Consider the following 23,913-nt stretch of genomic DNA (forward strand, 5'->3'; position numbering starts at 1 on the left):
AGCTCTATGGCTAGTGATTCAGAGCTAAGGGCGAGGGCCACAGGTGACTATATGGTCACGTAGCTAGGGCATAGGCCCCAGGGTTGGCTCTAAAGCAAACTATTTAGGGTAGCGGAACCAAGTTGGTCCAATGACCACTTGTTTGTAACTAAATGATGGTAACTGTAAGTTGATATTGCTGGCCATGTTAGATGGGTATCTGGAAGTTTATATTCTCTATTTATGCACATGTTGAGTTTTCTTCATGAGCCTTGGCTTGCGAGTGCTTTGTGGTTCAGGTAAGGGGAAGGGAAAGCTTGACCAGCCATGAGTTGGAGAGTTTCGGTGGCAGCGTGTACATATGCGGCTACTCAACCACCACAGCTGAGAGTATCTCAGAGGAACTAGGGTTGTAGCCCTGTTTTGTCGCTTAGGCCGGCTAAATGTAACTTTTGATGTATATATACCTTTTTAAAAGTTTTGTTGTAATATTTTGGGATCCCACGTCCGTGTAAAACTTTTAAAATAAAAGTCAACGGTTCTTTTGACCAAAATTTTTAACCCTAATCCTTGTCATTAACCTTAGTTACACATTTTAAACCAAATGACTTGGTTAGCAAGTCTGACACAATTTAAAGTACACAGTGTAACAGTCTTGGATTAGGAGGATGTTACATTTTAAGTGAGGCCACGCCCCGAGATCCATCCTCGTGGCATGGATATCTCTAAGCGTGGCCACGTCCTTTGGTCTGTTTCCACAGCGGGGATGTCTCCAAGGCCACGCCCCGAGAACCATTCAAGTGGTCCTCTCGCTTTCTTCATTAACCAATCCTCCAGGCCTAGGATTTTTTCATTGGGACCTGGAGTCACTGTCAGGTGTCAATTGCTGCAGTTGTGACCCAGGGAAAGATTGTCTAACAAGTTTTGGTGAGCATCGAGTAGTGGTGTCGAGTTCATATACTCGACAATCAACTTTTCCCTGAACGCCGCCTGACATGGGCAAACGTGTAGCTGTATTCTGGCATTGTCAGATACCTTTTCCCTGTATGGTTGGTGGACAACTCTGCAAATGGGCCCCGTGCAATCCGCATGGGCCCATGGTCTTTATTAGTGCATCTTGATGTCATTGGGGTAATGTTGTATCAATATTCCATTAAGAATATTAATGACCCAAACCCCTATAAATAAGGCTGAGATATTTCTTTGTGAAAGGTTTAGAATTTTGGCTAGTCAAACATTGTAAACTCAGAGCAATATATATGTTGTCTAAGACTCCATACAAGGTTAAAACTCACTAATACCAAAAACTCGTGGATTAGAGCTCTTTTATAGCATGAACCATGTAAAACTTGTGTTATTTTATTCTATATTCTGTCAAGTTCTTAGATTAGGTTGATAACGAAAAATGCAGTCAACAATAATAATATATAATACAAAACTAGATATCTAATTATTATATTAATATAAATTTAAATATTACAAATTATTATTATGATATTAATATATAATCCTAATTTTTACTAATTATCTTAATATAAATTTAAATATTATGAAATATTATTATAATAATTTTTAATATAAGACTAGATATTTAATAATTATATTAATATAAATGTAAATATTATAAAATATCATTATAATAATATATATATATAATAAATAATTTAAATTTGATTTAAAATATTATCATATTTAAAAAATTTATCATATTATATATATATTTAAATTATAAACAATATTTTGGTTTAATTTTTTATTTAATATATTTATGCCATTCTTTAATTTATAATTAATGTTGTTTATTTATTTGAAATTTATATTACAATGATATAAATTTAATAAAAATAATTAATAAATTCTATAAATAAAACTAACTAAATGTGCATTGCATGTTGCTTGTATCTAGTATGTGTGGTAAAATTAATCTTTATAAATTTTTACTGATATAAAATATATTATTTTTGCAAATATTTATTTCTTAAAATAAAGTATTTACAAATTCATTAATAAACATATATTTATTTGTATCATATATATACATATAGGTATATGTTTTTATACCATATTATACGTTTGAATTATATGTAACTTTCGTTTATTTTCCGTTATTATATCGATGTACACAAAACAAAATAGGCTCTCAATTATTATTCCGAATTAGGTAAAACAAAGTAAAATAATACACGATTAAGTTTAACTCAACTAATTAATAAACTAGTGATCAACCATATTTAAAAAAGTAATCGACTAATTAATTACACACAGCTACCACCAAATTGTGATTAAAGCTACATACCAAACCACACTTTTTTTCATCCCCTACAAATTGAAGACACCTTTGAGATATCAATCAAGATCAGCACATAACACATATGAGCATAATTAATTACTAAAAAAAGCTTGTTCGTCATGGCCGGGAGTATTTCTTTAGGTGTGAAATGTCTTGGGTTTATTGTGGTTATGGTGATGGTTGTAGCCACACAAGTGGAAAGTGCCATAACTTGTTCGGAAATGAATAAGAGCCTTTCTTCATGCCTGAACTACCTTAAGAGCGGTGGTTCTGTCTCGACGGAGTTCTGCAACGCGGTTAAGACGATGAACATCCAGGCCAACACGTTGCCCAACCTCAAGTCCATCTGCAACTGCTTGAAATCGGCCTATTACAGCATCAAAGGTATCAACCTCAATCTTGCCGCGGGACTGCCCGCCAAATGCAACACTAAAACTTCTTACCCGATCAGTCTCTCCGTCAATTGCACCATGTATGTATAACATATTACTTTATATATCTTGGAATTAATCGCTACAAATAAGTTCTTTTATTGTCTTTGCAAAATGATTTTCAAAACAAGATTTCTAGTGTATTAGATAATGTGTCGAGTATATATTAGATATATACAAGGTCAGGTAGGCCACGGCCTACTTAAAGTCATCCAAATTTTAGACGCATCAATATTTTATGTATTATAATTATTTTTTTAGTTTAAAATTAAATATAAATACCTCTTTCTACAAAAGAAAATTCATTGAATTTTTTTAGTGTTGTTTTAGACATATATATATAAAAAAACAATTCAACATTTAGGCCCTATTTGTTGAAATTTTATAATTATTCATTTAGGAAATAAATAGAAAAATTAACTAGTATTTTAATATTATTTTGAACTAAAAAATTAATTATCTTTACTATTATCCATATATATGTATATAAATTTTATAAAAAAAAATATTTTTTTCTTTTATCAAGAAAAATTATATTTTAAAAGTATATTACTACTTCATATAAATTATTGATTTTTTTTAGTTATATATCTTTACTTTAAAAAATTTTGTCTCACGATATTCATTATAGTTATATGAGACCTAACAAAAGTATTCATGAAATTTTGAATAATTTATCGGATTACATGCATGCCTATTTTTTTTTTCATGTGTATGCAACATGCTATTTGAACTACTATGATTTTGACATCATAAATAATGTGGAATTTCTTGAAAATTGATAGGAGATTGATCCCTTATAACTACAATGTACGTATACTATCATATAAAAACTTGGGTTTAAATTTTTTTCAAGTGCCAAAAACATAAATGACATTACCACTAGGTTCATTTTTAGTGGTCCAACCACATAATTTTTCTACTATTTTTTTTATTAATTGAATATAACATTTTTTTTTATTTCCTTAATAATAATTTTAATATTTAAAAAAGAATTTTGTTTTCTTTATAAAATAGGCCTCACTTCAAAATTAATAACAACTTAGACTCTTTTTCAGGGACTACTAGTTTAGACTTTAATTCATTAAACCACTATACTTATGCGTGTAGGATATGGGTAAGGTATGCCTATTCCACGACCTTACAGTATAAAAAAAAATTATTTCTACCATACCTTACACTATAACCCTATAATTTTTTGTGGTTAGAATACATATGTTACCCTAACTGATAACCCTATCAAAATATAATTTAAAATAAAGAACAAATTTTTGAAAGAAAAAATCAATATATAATAAAATTATAAAATAAAATGAAATATAACATGCATTAAGTGTTAAGGATAGTAAATACTAATAATATAGTATATATACTTATAAAATTTATATGAAAGAATATAATATATTAGAAATGGTAAAAGCTATTATGATATATTATGTGCACTTATAAAATAAATTAAAATATAATACAATGTATTAAAAATTATAAATACCAACAGGGCATATTATATCTATATTTAGAATATGGATGTAATACATATTAATTATTAATTTTATAAGTTTATATTAAGCACATTTAATTTTCTGCATATTGATTATAATTCAAAATATATATTAATTATTTATAACGTATATTATATAACATGTATATTTTTTTTTTTTTTGTAAATCAGTTAGCTTGTATTATGCACAACAAATTACAAACACCAAACAATTACAAACACCAACCACTAACAAACAAAATCATTAATTACATTGTAAAAAACTGACCCAACCTAAATCTTTCCTTCCTATATTCTTAGGCAAACACCAGGTAAGTCTATAACAAATTTGGTATTTTATACTCTGAATGATATTCCCAACAAGCGGCACCTGTAGCTTCCAAAGAGCTGAATTCCTAGCTCTCCAAATGTAGTAAATGCATGCACTGATTGAGCTGGTGTAAACTCTTCTTCTGCAAGCATAGTGTCTACATCTTCTAATCCAATTCATCAGCCCAGTCAGATCAAAGAGATTACTACCTATCCCTAACCACAACAAGATAGGCTCCAAGCAATTTTTACTAAATTGACACTCAAAAAACAGGTGTCGATGACTTTCTGCAAAACAACCACAAATAACACACATTATATCTTGAGTGATTCCAAACCGGCACAGTCTATCTCTAGTCGGCAGCCTTTGTTTAAGCACCAACCAAGCAATAAACTTGTGCTTAGGATAACCATTCCTATCCCAGATTGAAGCATATTTCCATATGTTTTCTGAACTGGTCTGCAGCATCTTGTACACTTGAGCTATACTGTAATGAGTCCAGCTGGATTCTCCTTGAAGAAACATGACCTTTAGCTCATTCTTAATTCTAACTAGTTGCTTCCAATACCAACTACTAGAGGTAGGTGCTACATAGTCCCACCAATCATCCTGCTTTATGTAAACCGCATGAATCCACTTTAACCACAAATTGTCCTCCTTGTTGGCAATGGCCCATATATGCTTTCCTAAGGCACACTTATTCCAGAGCCCTAAATTCTTAAATCCAAGACCTCCTTTCTGCTTGGGTTTACAAATCTCTGTCCAGGAAACTCGCCCATGACCCTCCTCATTGTCACCTTTCCTCCATAAGTATTTATATAACATGTATTTATATTTAAATAATATACTAATATTTGTATTGATCTTTTGATTTATCTTATAAAAATATATTTTTTATACTTTAACCAAAATATTTAAATTTTAAGTATATTATACAAATAAATATGCATATATAATCGGGTAGGGTACGACAGGGTACACCCATACATACCCTACCCTATACCTATGTCAGTTATATATCTTCATAACCCTCACCCGATCTTAAATATTAATTTATCTGGTAATACCTTACCGAAGGGACAAGTTTCCATGTAAAATTATTATCTCTAACTACAATGCTAATACATATAATAATAAAAAAAATGAAAGCCCAAATGTTGAAAATAAATTACCAAAAAAAAACACAGAAATAATATATGTTTTTAATATATGTTCTCTTTTGTTCTATCAACTCAACTAATTAATCAATATATACAGATTATATAATTTACAAAATTAATAGAGAAGGTCATATAAATTTCAAAATGATTGATGTAATATATATTTATATATTTATTGGACTTGACATATTATATCTTTATGTATAGAATATTTTACAAATGATTGTAACTGATTTGTTATTACATACAGTTTGCAGTGAGTTTGCATTGGTGAAGCGCGTATAATCGTGATTTCAAGCATATAAATATATATTTATAGCATCATTCGAGAATAAAGCGTGTGGGTGTTTATATATCCACAAGTACACGAAACTCCATCCTATATGAGTACGTAATGGAATTATTATAAACAATCTTTATTTTTTATTATTATTATTTGTTAGTAGTCACGGTTATATATCAGTTTTAGATTATATATATAAACAGGCAGGTTTTCTTAAATTACTAGTTTTTTTAAAGTGGCATTTTGATGCATAATTTTAACTAAAATATAATTGTGATTAGTGAAATGTCTTTGGAGATTTGTGTTCTCCTCCTCCAATAAGAAATTATCACCTAAAATTGGTAACATGAGAAGCACAAATAGTGGGATTTGAGGTAGTCCTATATGAGAAAATAGTACCCTCAAAAAGGGTTATATATTAAATTCCATTATGGGTGATCATCAAATCCAATTAAGCTTTTTACACCCAACCAAGTTAATCCAATTAAAAGTTTGATATGTTGAAATCGTCGTCTAATTCAATCCAATTTAGTGTCAACATCAAATCCAATTAGTGATAGGATTTAATATATTAGGGTTGATCATCTAATAACCAATCTAATGCAGTTAAAGTTTGGATGTTAGAGATCATCATCCAATCCATTCTAATTTAGCTTCAACATGCAATCCAATCCAATCCAATTAGTATTGAATTCTTTGGTTACGTACAGTTGTACCTTAAAAATTCAATCTCAGCCTCAAATGTCAGTGATAGAGTTCGTAAGATGCAACATCTAAATCACCCTCATCATGCTTTGAGCACCACCTTTGTTAAATCGTACTTCACGTATAACCTCAAGTTCGAGGAGCACATTCAACTCATGGTAGTTCAATGACGTGCATAAGGAAGAATCCCTAAAAAGTCAGAGATTCTTTATACAAACTTTATGCTTGTGATCGTTATGTAATAAATGCCCGATATAACAACAATTACCATAGTTAGGGAATTTATGTATTCATTTATTTGGGTAGTTACCCATTCTTGTAAGTTACCTTTTATTGTACGGTTACCCAATATTGTTTACCATAATTCCCAATACATACAGAGGGAATTGACAGCACAAGGGATCGATTTTTGTATGCTAAAGTTCTGCAGACATTGTCATAAAGAATTTCTTCAAGAGATCCTAAACATAATAAGAGTGACTCGTGGAATAGGAGGATTTTAACTACTGAACCACTTAAAAACCTTATGTGTTCTTACTTACGATTTATTTCAAGTCTAATCTCTCTACTATGATTTCTTAATCCCCTGTTGACGAATAACCACGTCAACAAATTGATGCTTTCATTGAGAATAGATTAAGCTTGAAGTTTGTTAGAGAACAATTAACCCAACGTCATCATGGTGGTAACACGATCTATGTGCGATAACGAATCGAAGAGGCCTAGTTACCACGGTGAAACTATACTTTCGTACAACGACGTCATGGAAAACAGCCCCAAAACTAGGACAATACTGGGAGCTCAGCCTGACGCCCTCATAATCCAAATCCAGGGTATCTCACGACCATTGAAATGCTGAATGCCCAACTAAGAAGCCACCTCGCCCAGGATAATAGCCGAATAGATGAAATCATGGTACAGTTACCCCTTCCTACAACAGACAAAAATTTCGGAAGAATCGGTCTCATCGATCTCGATCCCATAGGCATAATCGTCCCAACGTGAGTTGTTCTATCAAAAAAACAACCCCGAGCTCTGTGGCATCTGAACGAACTCCTAGAAATAACCAGCCTGCCAATAATCGCAGGACTAAATCGATGACTCACGTCCCAAGAAATCAACCTAGTCAGGCAGGGTGAGTTGGGACAACATCAAGGAGAGCAGGACTCCTTGTAAATCCCCTAGCACCCATATCAGCAGTCCACTTGCAGAGAAATGAAGGAACATTGCCACCAGTTCGCGATATTGGAAATGGGGGAGCTAGCCTGGTGAGTCATGAAGGGAGGTGAATTTCCTCAACAATAAGGCACCCTCCATCGCTTATTCGTCATCCAACACTCCCGCGACCACAAAGAAATGGCTCACGCGAACAACAGGAGAAACCCTATACCCGAAGACGTACATGTTCTGCGATCTTGAGAACATGCAAACATTCAAGCCCCATGACCTTAGCCATGAATGGTAAGCTTTGCGGATGGCAGTTATCAGATAGAAAGCCATCGTGGGGGAAGATCGAGGAGTACTCGCATTATGCTTCTCCCAGAGGCAAGAAAGTGATCTTAGAAATTAGTTGAGCTCGGCTCAAAGTTTGCGTTCCAACCCTCAATCTTATTGTGTGACCACTTAAACGCATAGAGAGGGCAACCAATTCGCCACAACGATTTGAGTTATACTTAGACTATGGGATATCATTCCATAGTGCGTGATAATGGGAATGTCCAAACCAACCAAGATCTAACTTGGAGAGACTATAACCCAAATAACGGATTGAACATGACCTGAGCTAATTACCAGTTCCCAAATAACCTGGAAGTGAAGGATTCAACCCTTGAACAGCTGGCTCTGATGGAGGAACAAATGAAAAGACTGTTGCCCAAGAAAAATGCGGATGACTGAGATTCTAATGAGTTCGAGCCTTTTTCTCCTCACATTGTAGCAGCTCAGGCAGCCCCATATCATGTTGCTTTCAAAAGGCCAAACATAACCACATATGACAGAACTATTGATATGTCGAACCACATTGGTACCTTCAACAATTTGATGTGGGCACACAACGTTAACATCGACCTGCGATGTGTCATGTTCCCAGCCGCGCTGATAGGACCAACCAAATCATGGCTCAATAAGTTCAAAAGGCACACAGTCACTTCCTTGCAGCAACTATCGACTGAATTCAAGAGACAGTTTTGAGTTGTAAAGGAGGTCCGAGTAGAAGCCAACTCTTTGGTCAATATAGAACAACAATCGGCTGAATCCCTTAATGCATACCTCAACCGGTTCACCAACATAGTTGATCAAGCAAGAGATGTCGATGACAGCTCCAAGCTCATGGCCATGAGGTCGAGGATCACCGAAGGAGGTGAATTATGGAAGGAACTCCAAAGCAAGGGAGTAAAAACTACGGACGAATTATTGGCCCAATCTTACGAATTAATAAACCTCGAGGAGGTAGAGTCTGGAATGACCGAGACTAGCCAGATTCCCTTTTAGCCCGCTGAAGTGGCAACGACGACTGTAGGTATGGCTTAGCCCGTTGGCCATAACAACCAAGCAGAGAATAATAAGAGAAAGGGGAATGGTGAGGGAGACCAGATGAGGTCCAAGAAGAATAAATCTGGGGAGAAGTACACCACAATATTTATCATGCACACCGACCTAATTGACACACTCAAACACATCTATCTGGCTAATTCTACTCGTCTTCCTTGGAAGAAACCAGAACCCGTGAGACATGAGCAGGCAAAGAGAGATCCGACCAAGTTTTGTTATTTTGATAACGATATCGGCCACAATACTGACGTCTGTTGTCAATTTAAGGATCTGATCGAGACACTCATCTTTGCTAGAACGTTAACACAATATGCTTGAAATTGAGTAGCTCCCAATCCACCAGCTGTCTAGATTCCTCAGTCAGCTCAAGGATATTAGGAAAATCTACCCCAGCTATCCCAGCTCTAGACAACCAGATCATCCATCCTCTTGTGGAAAGAAGAGATATAGCCACCATTGCAGGAGAACCTCATCTGGCCGGCACGACCATTGGAGCTTAGTAGAGATACATTGAAGAGTTGAAAACTAACAGGGGCATGGTATTCATCTTGGAGCAGCGGTTATCAAAACAATAATGATTGGATAAACAACCAATCATTTTCATGGAAGAGGATACTAACCATGTCCAATTCCCTCATAATGATTCACTGGTGATAACCATTCAGCTCGCAAACCGGAGAATGAGAGGAATCTTAATTGATAATGGGAGCTCTGTGAACATGCTATTCAGGTTCACTCTAGAAAATATGGGACTATCATTAGCCAATCTTAGGGAGACCTCCACTACTCTCTATGGGTTCTCAAAGGAAGGAATCGTAACAATCGGTACAATCGAGCTCGTAGTAACCATAAGAGATGAAGTGCGAGCTATGCCTTATATTGGGAAGACCTGTTGGGAAAACATATATTGGATCTAAATTATTTTCATGTATATTGAACATATTAATATAAGAAAACCTAGAACATGTTTCTAAAATTGAATTCATAAAAAGATAATGATAAGAACACTTACATTATTGTGCAGTGGAATGATTGAGTTATTCTTTTATTTTCTCTAACCCTTGTATCCTTTCTGTCGCAGGGTATCACCAAGAAACTGAAACGTTCTTCAATTTTCTTCACAGCCTTCCAAAGTATCCTTAGAATCACCGAGACTAGAGTGGGCAATTCTCAACACATGAGATAGATACAGAGAGAATAAGAGAAAAGAATATTGAGGCTTAAAAAAGGACTTACGTTGTAGAGAGAATCTAAAACCGAGAGCATCAAGAATAGATCTTCTGATTTTCAGTCAGATAGTCTTTCTGTCATCTCAATAACATCTATTTTCAACTCTCAATTAGCATTCCTTTTATAGGCTCAATTAGGTTACTTATTTAATTAAAAAATCAATAAAATAATAGCCAATTATAAGCCCTAGATCAAAATAATAGCCATAGGCCCGTGAAATTTCCCTTTTAATTATAAGTCTGTTGGACTTAAAATCAAGTCATGTATTATTTTGTTGACGCCGTTTTTCGTCAAATTAGAAATGAAGAGCAATTAAACAAAATACCAGAGGAAACAAACGATAAAAGACACAATTTTTACGTGGTTCAGCAGTTAAAATCTGCCTAGTCCACGAGTCTGTGTTATTCACTTTATGGAATTCTCTCAAAGTTTTCTGGAAGTAATTTTACAGAGTTTTCCCCCAATACCAAATTCTCTCCCTTTACAAATGAATTGTTCCACTCTATTTATAGAGTGGTTTACCAAAAATCTCCCCTCAGATTTCAGGGAGTTATGATACAAACCAATTAAATAAATGCAAATAAACGCGTATGGTTATTATGTACGCGTATAAATCTCATCATATTTGGGATTTAATAATAGATTACATCTGATCCCTTAAACATAGGGATTTTATAACAATAAACATGTTCACAAACAACTTATGAGCTTGAACGCTAGACTCACACGCCTTCGAGATCGTTGACCTATCACAAGCTAGATACCTCAGTTAGCCTATGTTCTTAACAAGTAACGTTGTCGAGATCATCCTCTTCGAGCTCACAATCCTTGAGCTCGAACCTTCTGGTCTGATGGCAGGAAATGAATCAGGAGATTTATTCAAGTGTTGAACTATTGCCATTGTGGCTTCGAGCCTAGCTTATAACCTTGGAACTCCTTTGAGACCACGTCGTTTCCGAGCTCACCAATTATGATGTTGTCGCATTTACTGCTTAGTGAGACTGTCTTTGATATTTTCATTAAAGCTGATTATGACGACTTGGCTTATTTTGAGCTCGCACCTTACGAGCCTGACTTTCGAGATCAAGATTTCTATTCTCGAAATTTAGGTGTAACAATTTTTCATTGATTAATTAATTAAATAATTATTTAAATACTTTATCAAATTAATTATTTATAATTTTAACCTTGATTTAAACTTATTTATTAATTTATACACTAATTTGTCTTAATTAATAAATCTTCCCTAAAATCTCTTTTCTTTTCTAAATTACATAAGTTTGGGAAACTATCCAAAATTGGCCTAGTCAACTTTGATAATTAAATCAATTAATTGAGACTATCTAGATGATTTTATCCAAGGTACAGTGGGGACCATGTGCCTATGCAATCAAGCCCCAATAAGTTATCATAAATTTAACAAATAAATTTACTAACTTATTATTTCCTTGTGACTCCACTAAAGACTCAGAATTGCACTCTTGAATTCACAGAACGCTTTATAACAAATATAGATACGTTATTAATTATCCATTGTTACAACCATAATTTCCACTCAATCCTCTATAGACGGTCTACAATGAGATGGGATTAAAATACTGTTTTACCCCTTATTGTATTTTATCCTTAAAACACTTAGTTCCTATTAAATGATATTTCAGTAAACTAATATTAATTACTGAAATGAGAACTCTATCATTTAACACCTTGAACAAAACTAAAAGGAAACCATCATTTCACTTCTTCATTAGAAGCTATAAGATGTTCATATCTATGATTAATACTCCCACTCAATTATACTACAGAGTTCCCAAGATGTACGTATGGGCTAGTCCGTAGGGTAAGCTGGTAACGAACAACGAATACATATCTGGAGCTGGAATAGAAGGGAGACATCATAAATAACAAACAAATATATAAAAGGAACATTTATATGACCGAAGACAATTAACCTCGAACTTCAACCTAAGGAAATTGTCTCGGCATGAAAGGCTTAAATACAAGGGATTGAAATACCCCTAATATAAAAAAATGTTTAAAAATAAAAAAGAAGAGCCTCTCATCCCTGAGCTTCGGCAGCATACCTCTAGGATGACACCTCCTCTTCCCCATCATCGCCTCTAGCTCCAAACACTGTGTTAACTGTTTTGGCAGGCTCCTTCACCAACAATTCCTAGAATTTGGCAAGGTAGCGTCCCTAGAGCTCGACATCTAGTAACGAGAAGGTCCCGTCATGGGTGAAGCACTAGACTCGATAAAAAATTTGTTCTAGCAAGTCCTCCAGCTCGACTCCAGCTCCTTTCACCTTCAATTTCATCTCATTGATCTGAGCAACATCTTCTTTGTCTTTTTCTTGGAGCTTCTCGATCTGGTTTGCATCCTCCATCACCTTCAGCTTGAGTATGTCGACCTCCTTTTGAAGTTGGTCACAACTTTGGATCACCTCCAAAGCCTGTGGCTTAGCTATATTCTCGTTTTTTTAGGAGGTCTCTAGGGCCGTTTTGGCTTCCTCTAAGTCTGAACGAACACGAGCTATGGCCCAACAAATAAAAGTAAGAAAAATACTTATGGTCAAAGACATCACCGACGCAGAGTTGAGAATAATCATGGCGGGGGTAACCTCGATTTTCTCCAGTTCCATGGAGGAGATCTAATTGATATGCTCGATCACGTGGCTTGTGATCCCCTGGACCGAACCTCGCAGGGACTCCAGGTGCTTCCCCACCTCGATGTGGGAAGCAGTCATAGTAACGATAGGAGTTACAACCTAGATGACTTAGGGGATGTAGGAAGGGGCTCGAAGAGTTGGAGGAGGAGCGTCCTTGGTGGTGACCGTGGGGAACTGGAGCTGCTACTGCTGAGAAGAGGAAGTTTCCTTGGCCTTCCCTAGAGTTCCAGGTGGAACTCAAAATCTAGAAGAAAACTTCTTCCAAATTCTCTGCCTCTTGATGGCAGGGTCGGAGATGGTGAAGGCTTCCTTTAGGTACATGTCGTCTTCTGCAAAAATGGCCAGAAAAGTTGGACAAATATCCTAACCATAAAAATCACTAGTGAAAAGTATAAGAGCCCTACCCTCCAAACTAGAGGAGGAAACTAGAATGTTTAGCTCCGGATCATGGACCGGGCTAGGTACAACATCTATCTCATAGATGGTTGGGGGTGGGGTAGATTCTAATATAATTATGTTGTGGGATTTATTGGGTTCGATTTCCACATCCGAGCTGGGTTCATACTCAGCCTGCCAAAAGACTGGGGTAAAGATATGGCCTTCTAAGGTGTATCCAGGTTGGATGTTAGTATCGTACTACTCAAAAATTGTAGACCTAAAATTGAAGGTATTATATATAACTATTGTATACTTAGGGTACGTCAGGTCGTGGCGAAGGACCAGTTAGTCGACGCACTGTTGCAGCGTGACATTTAGGTCCGGGTCCAAAAGTTTCCTAGTCACGACCTTGCACGGGTAATATCAGGTTAGTACATAACTAGCAGCAACTTAGTTTATTACATTATCTTTATTACCTTGGTCGGAGGTGCCGGTTGCTACCCCAAACTCAACACTACCTTTATTATTGTTATTTTTCCTGCCTTCGACATTATTTCTTTTGTGAACCAATGGTGTGACTTCTTCTTCTTCTTCCTCGACCTTCTTGATTACAATCAATGGCCTTCTGGGAGGACCTCGAGGCTTGATAGATGAAGACTAACCTTCCTTGATCAACCAATAAGCCACCATGGTGGCATCATTCACCACTTCCCTATATTCCTTCTCTTTGTCAGTGGCATTATCCAGAGTGTTGTATTGACCCAAACAATTATGAGATTTCGTTGACCTCTTGTAAATAGCCGCACGAGAAAATGCCTCTGGAGTGAGGTCATCCCACTCGTTCTTAAGGAATAAATACTTTAGACCCGCAATATGACTATAAGTATTTGCCAGAAGCTGGAATGGGAGGAATGCACTTGCCTTCAGGTGCTCATCACTCCAGTCCCCAAAGTCATCTTCTCATAGGGTGCAACTCTGCTCGCCCTCCATCGCAGGTTGGGCATAGAATTTTGAGTCCGTCTTGATCCTGTGACGCCTCATGATTCAGTTCATTTTGGTCATAAAAAATATGCAAGATACGATCCTCTTTGCCTCAAAGAAACTATCAGGTCTCACCTTAACCTCCTTTTCCACCACCAGCCCAAATTTGGCGATAAGGGTCTTGGCGACCTACTTGTCCTTATTCTGTGAGGAGGAGCCTACGACAACTTTTTTCTTTTGGTTGCCCATGTTAAGTGTTTTTAGTTCGCCTGGTTACAAAACGACTAAGTAAAGGCGACCTAGGGATATAACCTAGTTTTTAAGAACACAAGATAGGGCGACCTAAGGTTTAAAGGATTCGCTGATCGACCTAAAGTTTCTATGGGCTGAACATTTACATAAAACCCAGATATGTGTATTCACTCATGCCCCTAATTCATGCGCCCTAATCTCGGAAAGTGCGTGTCAGATCAGTGGTTTTAAAAAGAGGTTTAATGCAAAACTACCTCAAAACTGTGTCTCTTAAGCTTCTCACATTTAGGCTTAAAACCCTTCCACTTTTCACCTAAAAATCTATACATACAATCCCGAAACCCAGAAAACTTCCTATTTTAACGCATTAATCTTAACCACTTCTAGTCGTATACGTTTTGGCACAATAAACCTATACAAAACCAAAATAAGGTAGAAAATAATGGAAAATTTTCATAAACTTGTCAAAAGCGAGTAAAAGAAATTTAAACCAAAATGCAAATATATACTTATGATGTGGTTCTTGATGGAGGTATGGAAAGGACGAAGAACTTGAAGATTGCAGAGAATCGGGATTGCCAAAGGAAACTCTAAGAACTTGAGGGTTTCTAAAGACAAAAGATAGGGAAACTTGAATGGAAAGGGGTGAAAATCATATTTTGCTGCCTTATTTATACATAAATGTTGGGGAAAGATCTGGGCCATATGATTAAAGCAATTAGAGTTCCAAGGGCTGAAATTAAATGAACAAAACTACGGTAAAAGGGTTACAAGACAACTGTCACAATACTCGAAACCCGAACAGACGCCTATAGTAAGAGGATATGTGTCCTATACTCGAGTGAGTATAAAATCCCGTATTGTGCATGTCAGAAGTGACGTCATACACGAGCAGGGACCTGGGGGAAAATGTTGTACCTTAAAAATACGAGCTCAATTATCTTGCTCAGGGTACAGCTCGCAAGCAATAAATGAAGGTTGTTCGAGTACTCCGAGGACATTTCATTAATTCTTGACTAAATAGCTCGAGGTAATGTCACTAAGTTTAGGATAGCTCGAGATCCTCTAGATCGCCTCAAATGACAGTGATAGATTTCGAGAGATGCAACATCCAGATCACCCGCATCATACTTCAAGCACCACCTGAGTCAGATCTCCCTGCACGTATAACCTCCATTTCAAGCAGCACATCCAACTCATGGCAGTTTAATGAAATGCATAAGGAAGAATCCTTGCAGACTCAAAGATTCTTTATACAAGCTTAATACTTGTAATCATTATGTAATAAATGCCCGATATAATGACAACAAGCATAATTAGGGAATTCATGTATTTGTGAAGTTACCCATTCTTGTAAGTTACATTTTATTGTACGGTTACCCAATATTGTCCACCATAATTCCATATAAATACAGAGAGAATTGACAGTAAAAGGGATCGATTTTTCGTATGCTAAATCTCTAGAAAAATTTCCATAAAAAATTTCTTCAAGAGCTCCTAAACAGGATACGAGTGACTTGCGGACTAGGTGGATTTTAACCACTGAACCACGAAAAAATATTTTTTGTTCTTACTTACGATATTTTACAAGTTTAATCTCTCTATTCGGTTTTCTTAATCCCCTGTTGGCAAAAAACTCGTCAACACATGCTATAAAGGAAAGAATATTGTATCTAAGGAGCTTTTGCGTGCATGGTTCAACATCCATGAGGTGAGTATCATGAAAATGAGAGAGGAGAAAAAGAGATGAGGAGTGAAGACCCTAGTAAAATCAAATAAAATAGATACACTTAGGTTTTTTTGTTATTACTATGTGTGGTAGGATGTAGAATAGAATATATAAAAGGCAATAAAAAATTAATAGCTTAAATATATTTATTGTTTAAATAAGAAAAAAATATTTTATATATGTTACACCCAGATTTCAAGACAAGAAATTATGACCTCGATGGCTGGACTCGTCGAGTGTGAGCTCGAGATATATAAAAACGCATGTTCATGGTACAGCTGTAAAACCCTCGAAGCAAGACGGCAACCTCGAAGACATGTAGCCTTGAGATTCTTTTTGAGCTCAAAAGAGCATAGCATCGGGATACATTCGTTATTGAGTTTCTTCGGATCGAGTAGCCCAAGCTTAAAGAGTGCAAGCTCAAAATATGACAGCCTCGACGGTATATATCTGCCCCGAGCAGGTCTTAGAGTAAGACGGCCAGATCGTAACCTGTCCGTAAACCATGAATGATGCGATGCTGATTGCTGATCTCGGAGATTTGATAAATCATCTGATGTAACACGTTCTGTACATTTAAAGATATTTATTGTTGTAACATCCCGACAATAAAGGGATATTAACAAGTCTGTTATTTGTTTTCCTGGTCTTCAGGGGACGTTTCCTTGTATATAGGAGTTACATCATTTAATATCATTATTTCAATTAATAAGAAGTAGTATCATCCCGAAGGGTGTGGGAATGAACTCGGAAAACTCTCTATAAATAGAGAGGTCATCAACACTTGTAAGGGGATGGATCTTTTTGCTATCTAGAGAGAAAACTCCAAGTTCTAATAAAATAGATTCGTGGACTAGGCAGATTTAACTGATGAACCACGTAAAACCCTTGTTGTTCCACCATACTATTCATTTGTACCATAGTTCTTATTGTTTAATTGCTCTACATTTTAAGTTGATGATAAACGGCGTCAACAGTTTGGTGCTTTCATTGAGAGCATTAAGCAATGCAAATCTGAGTCTAGTCATTCGAAAAAGCCTCCCTAATTAGCTATGGCTACAAATGATCCAAATATTCCTGAAGAAGAAGTGAACTATCCACTGCGCGTCAGGAAACAGCCAATGACGAATCTAGAACCAGAGGAGAGAAGTGAGTCCTCAGACTCTCGAGGACCTCCAGCACCACCGGCCCCCAGGGACGACGAGGACATGTAATATAATCCTGAGCGATATGTTCCCATTGTTGAACTCGAAATCGTCAGTTAAGAAAACAGTTGGCTGAGGCCAAGAAGCGTAATAAAGAATTAGCTAGATTGGTTGTGGAGGCACAGGCGGCTCAGCCTCAACCTTCGTCTGAGGCCCAGGTCCCTCCCCCACAGGACATTAATGTTCCTCCCGCAGGCCTTGTGGGTGTCCTCGCTAAAATTTTGTCACAAGAAGAACTGAGCAACCTCTGCCACTGGCAGAACAACCTGCCCCTTCAAGGCCCCGAAGAAACACCCGGGCTAGAGCTCCTGTTAACTCAGCTGCTGAGTTACCAGCAAAAACTGGGAATAACCAAGCCCCTAAAACGGCTCGGACTCAGAATGCTGGCAACGCGCAGAATGTTCTCGAGTCAGTACAGGCGAACTCGGGACCATCCATACCCCGAAATGGGTGGCAGCCACCGTCACCCATACGGAACCCTCCGTCGCCAATTAGGTATCCCTCACCGTTTCGGAGAAACACACAACCGACTCAGGATGATAGGGAAAGGCGGGCTGGACGGAAGCAGGGGAATGGAGGAACTGCTAGAGAATGGAGAGGCGCCCAACCTACGAGAAGCCAAATGTCTCAGTCTCACACTGTAGAGACGAGGCAACCTGAAAGGAGTCCATCTCAAAACAATCATGCAATGAGCCTCACCAGTGAAGACTCAGGGGACACCCGATCATTCAGTATGTATGATCAAGGACGCAGAAATACTGGGAACCAAAGGAACCATCCTGACTTGCGAGAACACCTGAATCAAAATCGGGGTAATAATAACCCCTAAAACCCAGATCTGAGAGATCGTCTAATTGGACGCAAGGATCCCATGTGAAGGCGCGAGCCTGGAATTGCGATCGACGACAGCCTATTTCAGGCGAGACCCCCTGTGGATCCGATTCAGGAGAGAATTGATCAACTAGAAAGAGCATTTAGGATCTTACAGAATGAGCGAGGCCAGAATCGGGACGTAGATTCTGATGAGGAGCCCGAACCATTCGCTCCCCACATTTCCAACACTTCGTTTCCTCAGGGGTTTCAGATTCCTCATGTTCAACCTTTTGAAGGGAAATCCGACCCGTACAGTCACTTAAGTACATTAAACACTATTATGTGGGCAAGTAATGTGGGTTACGAGCTCAGATGCATCCTGTTTCCAGCATTGCTTACAGGACCAGCAAAAAGCTGGTTCAAAAAATATAAGAGGCATTCAATCACTTCTTGGGATCAGCTGTCAAGGGATTTCAAGAAGCAATTTAGAGCCATGATCGGGATAAGGCCCGAGGCATTGACCCTGACCAACGTCCGGCAACAACCAAATGAAACGCTGAAAAGCTACCTTACAAGATTCAATCTCGAAGTCGCCCGAACACGTGATGTAGACGACAGCGGTCATTTAATGGAAGTCCCCTCTGGGAAGATATGCAGAGGAAGCCTGTGAGGTCCATAACCAAGTTTAATAGACGAGCTCAGAGGTTTGTCAATGTAGAAGAGGCGAGGTCAACGCTGAATATGACCTCTTAGCCCATAACTACAATGATAAACGTAAACTCTGACTCAACCTCGACGAACCCATCAGTCTCGAAACCCCCTCCAAAAGAACGAAGAATGAAGGAAGTAACCCCGAGGCAGAAAGGGAAAAAAGAAGAAAGGGGAAAGGTATTTCTCCGTGTACAAGGTGTACACCGAGCTCAACGAGTCTTGGGAGAATATTTACCTGGCTAATGAAAACCAGGTCCCTTTCAGACGTCTAGACCCCCTTAGAAACCAAAAATCCAAGAGAGACTCCAGTAAATACTATCGCTTTCACAGAGATATTTGACACACTACTGATGAGAGCGGGCAACTGAAGGACGAGATAAAAGGCTTGATCTCGAGAGGATACTTCAGGCAGTATGTCAGAAACCAGAACAATAATCAGGCTTCTACCAGCCAGAGGACAACTGCACTATCGCCTACCCAAAATAGTAACTCCCAAGCTAAGGAAGACGAGAGACTCCCTCCGATTGATGGAGAAGATGTTGTAACCATCTTGGGTGGGCCTCATCTCGCGGGATCAGGCAAGAGCGCCCAAAAGTGATACGTGAATGAGCTAAAAACTGGCGACGGGTCCCCTTATGAACCCAAACCCAGAGCTCCAAATTACCAAAGGGTTTAATCTCAAACTATAACCTTTACTCAGGACGATGCGTCCCATGTTCAATTTCCTCACAACGACCCAATAGTCGTCACTCTTCAGCTCGCGAACAAGAGGGTTCACCGAGTTCTTATTGATAATGGGAGCTTAGTGAACATTCTCTATAAGGCCACCATAAAAAAGATGGGACTCGCGCTTCGTGACCTAAAGGCCTGTGCAACAATGTTGTATAGTTTTTCAGGAGAAGGGATTGCCTGTATCGGGTCCATTGAACTCCCTGTGACCTTGGGAGACTTCCCAGTCTCAACAACCAAGATGATGGAATTCGTAGTAGTGGACTTGCCATCGGCCTACAACGTGTTGCTCAGGAGACCCGCCCTAGTAGGGCTGGGGGCAGTCTCGTCTGTAAGTTATTTGGCCATCAAGTTCGCGACTTCTAGAGGCATCGGGATCTTGAAGGGAGACCAGCTACCCGGAAGGGAATGCTATAGCATCTCCATTAGAGAAAACAAGCAGATGAGCGCACAAACACTTGTCATTATTCAGAATAAGGACGGGACAGTCTTCAAAATAGACGAAGAAATCGATCAAAGAATAGAGGAAAGAACTAATCTCGAACCATTGGAAGAGCTCGAAAAAATCAGGCTCGAAGAAGCAGACCCCCCGAAAACAGTAAAGGTAGGGAAAAACCTTCCCAAAGAAACGAAATAGCAATTAATTTGCTTCTTAAAAAAGAACCAAGATGTCTTCTCATGGTCCCATTCGGACATGATAGGGATAAGTCCGAATGTGATGAGCCACACATTGAATATCGACAAAAGCTTCCCTCCGAAGCAGCAAAAGCGAAGACTACTGGATGACGACAGGAAAAAGGCCCTTAAAGAGGAAGTCGACAGGTTAAAGGCAAACTGATTCATTAGGGATGCTTTTTACCCCAATTGGGTGGCCAACCAAGTGCTGGTCCCGAAGCCCAACGGGACATGGCAGACCTGTATTGATTACTCGTACCTCAATAAGGCCTGTCCTAAGGACTGCTTCCCTTTACCTCGGATCGATTAGCTATTTGATGCGACGGCAGGGCATGGACTCATGTCGTTCATGGATGCCTATTCTAGATATAACTAGATTGCCATGCATGCCCCTGACCAAGAGCATATGAGTTTTGTGATAGACAAAGGGTTGTATTGCTATAACGTCATGCCATTCGGGCTCAAGAATGCTGGAGCCACTTACCATCGACTCGTAAACATGATGTTCTCCGAACAAATAGGTAACAACATGGAAGTTTATGTTGACGATATGTTAGTTAAATCTCAACATAACAATAACCATGTTGATGACCTCGAAGAATGCTTCACTGTATTACGGAGATATAACATGAAGCTCAACCCTCAGAAGTGCTCTTTCGGAGTATCTTCAGGGAAATTCGTGGGCTACATTGTAAACGCCCGGGGAATAGAAGCAAATCCAGGCCCCAATTGATATGCCCTCACCTTGAAAGCATAAGAATGTCAAAAGTCTGACTAGCAGGATGGCGGTGCTAAGTAGATTTATCTCGAAATCTACAGACCGTTGTCTTCCATTTTTCAATCTTTTGAGGGGAGGAAAGAAATTAGAATGGACGGAGGAATGCGAGTTGGCTTTTCAAGAGCTCAAGAAACACCTCACAGAATCTCCCATCTTGTCAAAACCCATCACGGGAGAAGTTCTATACCTATACCTTGCTACAACCGAGCATGCCATAAGCACGGTACTCGTGCGAGAAGAACAAAAAGTGCAAAGGCTTGTGTATTATCTCAGTAAAAGGTTACTGGGGGTAGAATTGAGATATCCCTTGATGGAGAAGTTAGCTCTCAGCCTAATCCACTCATCTCGAAAGCTCTGACCCTATTTTCAGGTGCACCCTATCCATGAACTGACCGATCAACCACTAAGACAAGTCTTGTCCAAGCCAGAAGCCTCAGGTGGACTACTCAAATGGGCAGTTGAACTCAGAAAATTTGAGATCACTTATCATCCTAGGACGACCATAAGAGGACAGGCCTTGGCAGACTTTACGTTGAAGTTATCAACCTCAGGTGTGACCAACGATGAAGTTATAACCCCGGCCCGCGAGCTGTGGAAACTTTACGTTGATGGGTCTTCCAATAAGAATGGATCGGGGGCAGGTATAATATTGATCACCCTAGCGGGAACACAATTTCACTCTGCCCTAAGATTTGACATCGATGCTTCAAATAACGAAGCTGAATATGAGGCCTTACTGGCAGGACTCCGTATAGCCAAGGAACTCATAGCCTAAGCGATACATTGCTATAATGACTCCCAGTTGGTGGTTAATCAAATTTTAGAAGAATACCAGGCTCGTGGTACGAGAATTGCGGCATATTTAGAAAAGTCAAAATCAGCACTGGGGCATTTTGAGTGCTACACGATAGAACATGTCCCCCGAGAGCAGAACACGAATGTAGATGCCTTTGCTAGGCTTGCGACCTCTACCAAGACTGACGAGCTGAATGTCGTGCCAATCGAACATCTCGCGATTCCTAGTATTCACAAGCCCGAGCAGGACGATGTTTGCATGATCAATTCTGAGCCAACCTGGATGACTCCGATAGTTGAATACCTTGAGACCGACATTCTCACAGAAGAACGGACCAACCTTGATAACCTCAAAGAAAGTCCTTGACTTTGTAGTAAAGAACATCATATGTCGATATGGGATGCCAAGGAAGATTATGTCCGATAACGGATGTCAATTTGACAGCGATCTATTTACCAACTTTTGCGTAAAAAATGGGATAATAAAGAGCTTCTCAGCGGTGGCCCATCCCTAGGCGAATGGCCAGGTCAAAGCTGTAAACAAGTCCCTAAAGAGTTCGCTAAAGAAAAATTTGGAAGAAGCTAAAGGAAGATGGCCCGAAGAATTGCCAAAGTTCTATGGGCATATAGGACCACGACCCGTACATCAACAGGACATACCCCATTTTCTTTGGCATATGGCTGCGAGGCTATGTTAACAATCAAGGTCGAAATTCCCACAATTCGAGCCCTCGCGTATGACCAAACCTCGAACCAATCCCAGATCAAAGAAACTCTGGACCTGATCGAAGAAAGAAGAAACAAAGCTCAGCTAAAAAATGCTGCATACCAACAGCGAGCTACCCAGTACTTCAACAAAAGAGTTCAAGATAGAAAATTCGACGTAGGATATTTGGTGCTGAGGCGTGTATTCTTGGCAACACGGGATCCAGCAGCTAGCGTGCTCGGGCCAAATTGGGAAGGACCTTATCAGATAGAATCAATCATCTGACCCGGCGTACATAAGTTGGCAAGATTGAATGGAAGTTTGGTCCCACGAGCATGGAATGGCGAACACCTACGACCTTACTATCAATAGTGTAGGAAGGATGTCGCTTATAACCATGCTTGCTTGTCTATACTATTTTTCTATTTTTGGATTATTCGAATAAAGTTTGATTTCGTTTTAATATGCTGTATTTTTTGCAATCTCTCTTAATTGAATAACCTATGATCACAATCATAGGATATTATGGGGGCATTAGTGGTACATATACCATCGGCTTGAAAAAATAAAATAGTATATACGAAAAATATACAAGTGTTTGGATACAACCAAATTCGCGAACCAAGATAGTTTGGATATAACCATACTATCATAAACATACAAATTTTTGGATATAACCAAATATGCAAACTAGATGAATAATATAAGTCACTACAAGAAAAAATGCTTTTAATAACACCGAAAATGTGTTATCAAAACATACCATAACACTTTTTGATGTGTTAAGACCGACTATGTTATCGTAGGTCAGGGTACTTTACATAACACTTTGTCATTGTTATACAAATGTGTTATTATACTGTCAACGATAACACAATTTCTGTGTTATTTTAATAAATAGATAAGTGTTTATATATGTTATTTATAGTCGATTATATAACACATTTCAATACTTATAAATTTGTGTTATACTACACTTTAGTATAACACTTTTTTTGTGTTATACTACAATTTAGCATAACACTTTTTTTGTGTTATACTACAATTTAGCATA

General features: G+C 38.1%; 1 protein-coding gene across 1 annotated transcript; it reads left to right on the forward strand.

The window, feature by feature from the left end:
• Positions 1-2,101: 2,101 nt before the first annotated feature.
• LOC133800610 (non-specific lipid-transfer protein 1-like) lies at positions 2,102-6,172 on the forward strand. Its single transcript, XM_062238610.1, has 2 exons — positions 2,102-2,741; positions 5,922-6,172. The coding sequence occupies exons 1-2, from the start codon at positions 2,389-2,391 to the stop codon at positions 5,929-5,931; spliced, it is 363 nt and encodes a 120-aa protein (XP_062094594.1). The 5' UTR covers positions 2,102-2,388; the 3' UTR covers positions 5,932-6,172.
• Positions 6,173-23,913: the final 17,741 nt, after the last annotated feature.

The sequence above is a fragment of the Humulus lupulus genome, chromosome 9 (assembly GCF_963169125.1).
Source record: "Humulus lupulus chromosome 9, drHumLupu1.1, whole genome shotgun sequence".
Classification (NCBI taxonomy): domain Eukaryota; kingdom Viridiplantae; phylum Streptophyta; class Magnoliopsida; order Rosales; family Cannabaceae; genus Humulus; species Humulus lupulus.

Bases quoted from the DNA above. Each gene is read 5' to 3' on its own strand.
- LOC133800610 (XM_062238610.1), top strand. From the start codon at position 2,389: ATGGCCGGGAGTATTTCTTTAGGTGTGAAATGTCTTGGGTTTATTGTG.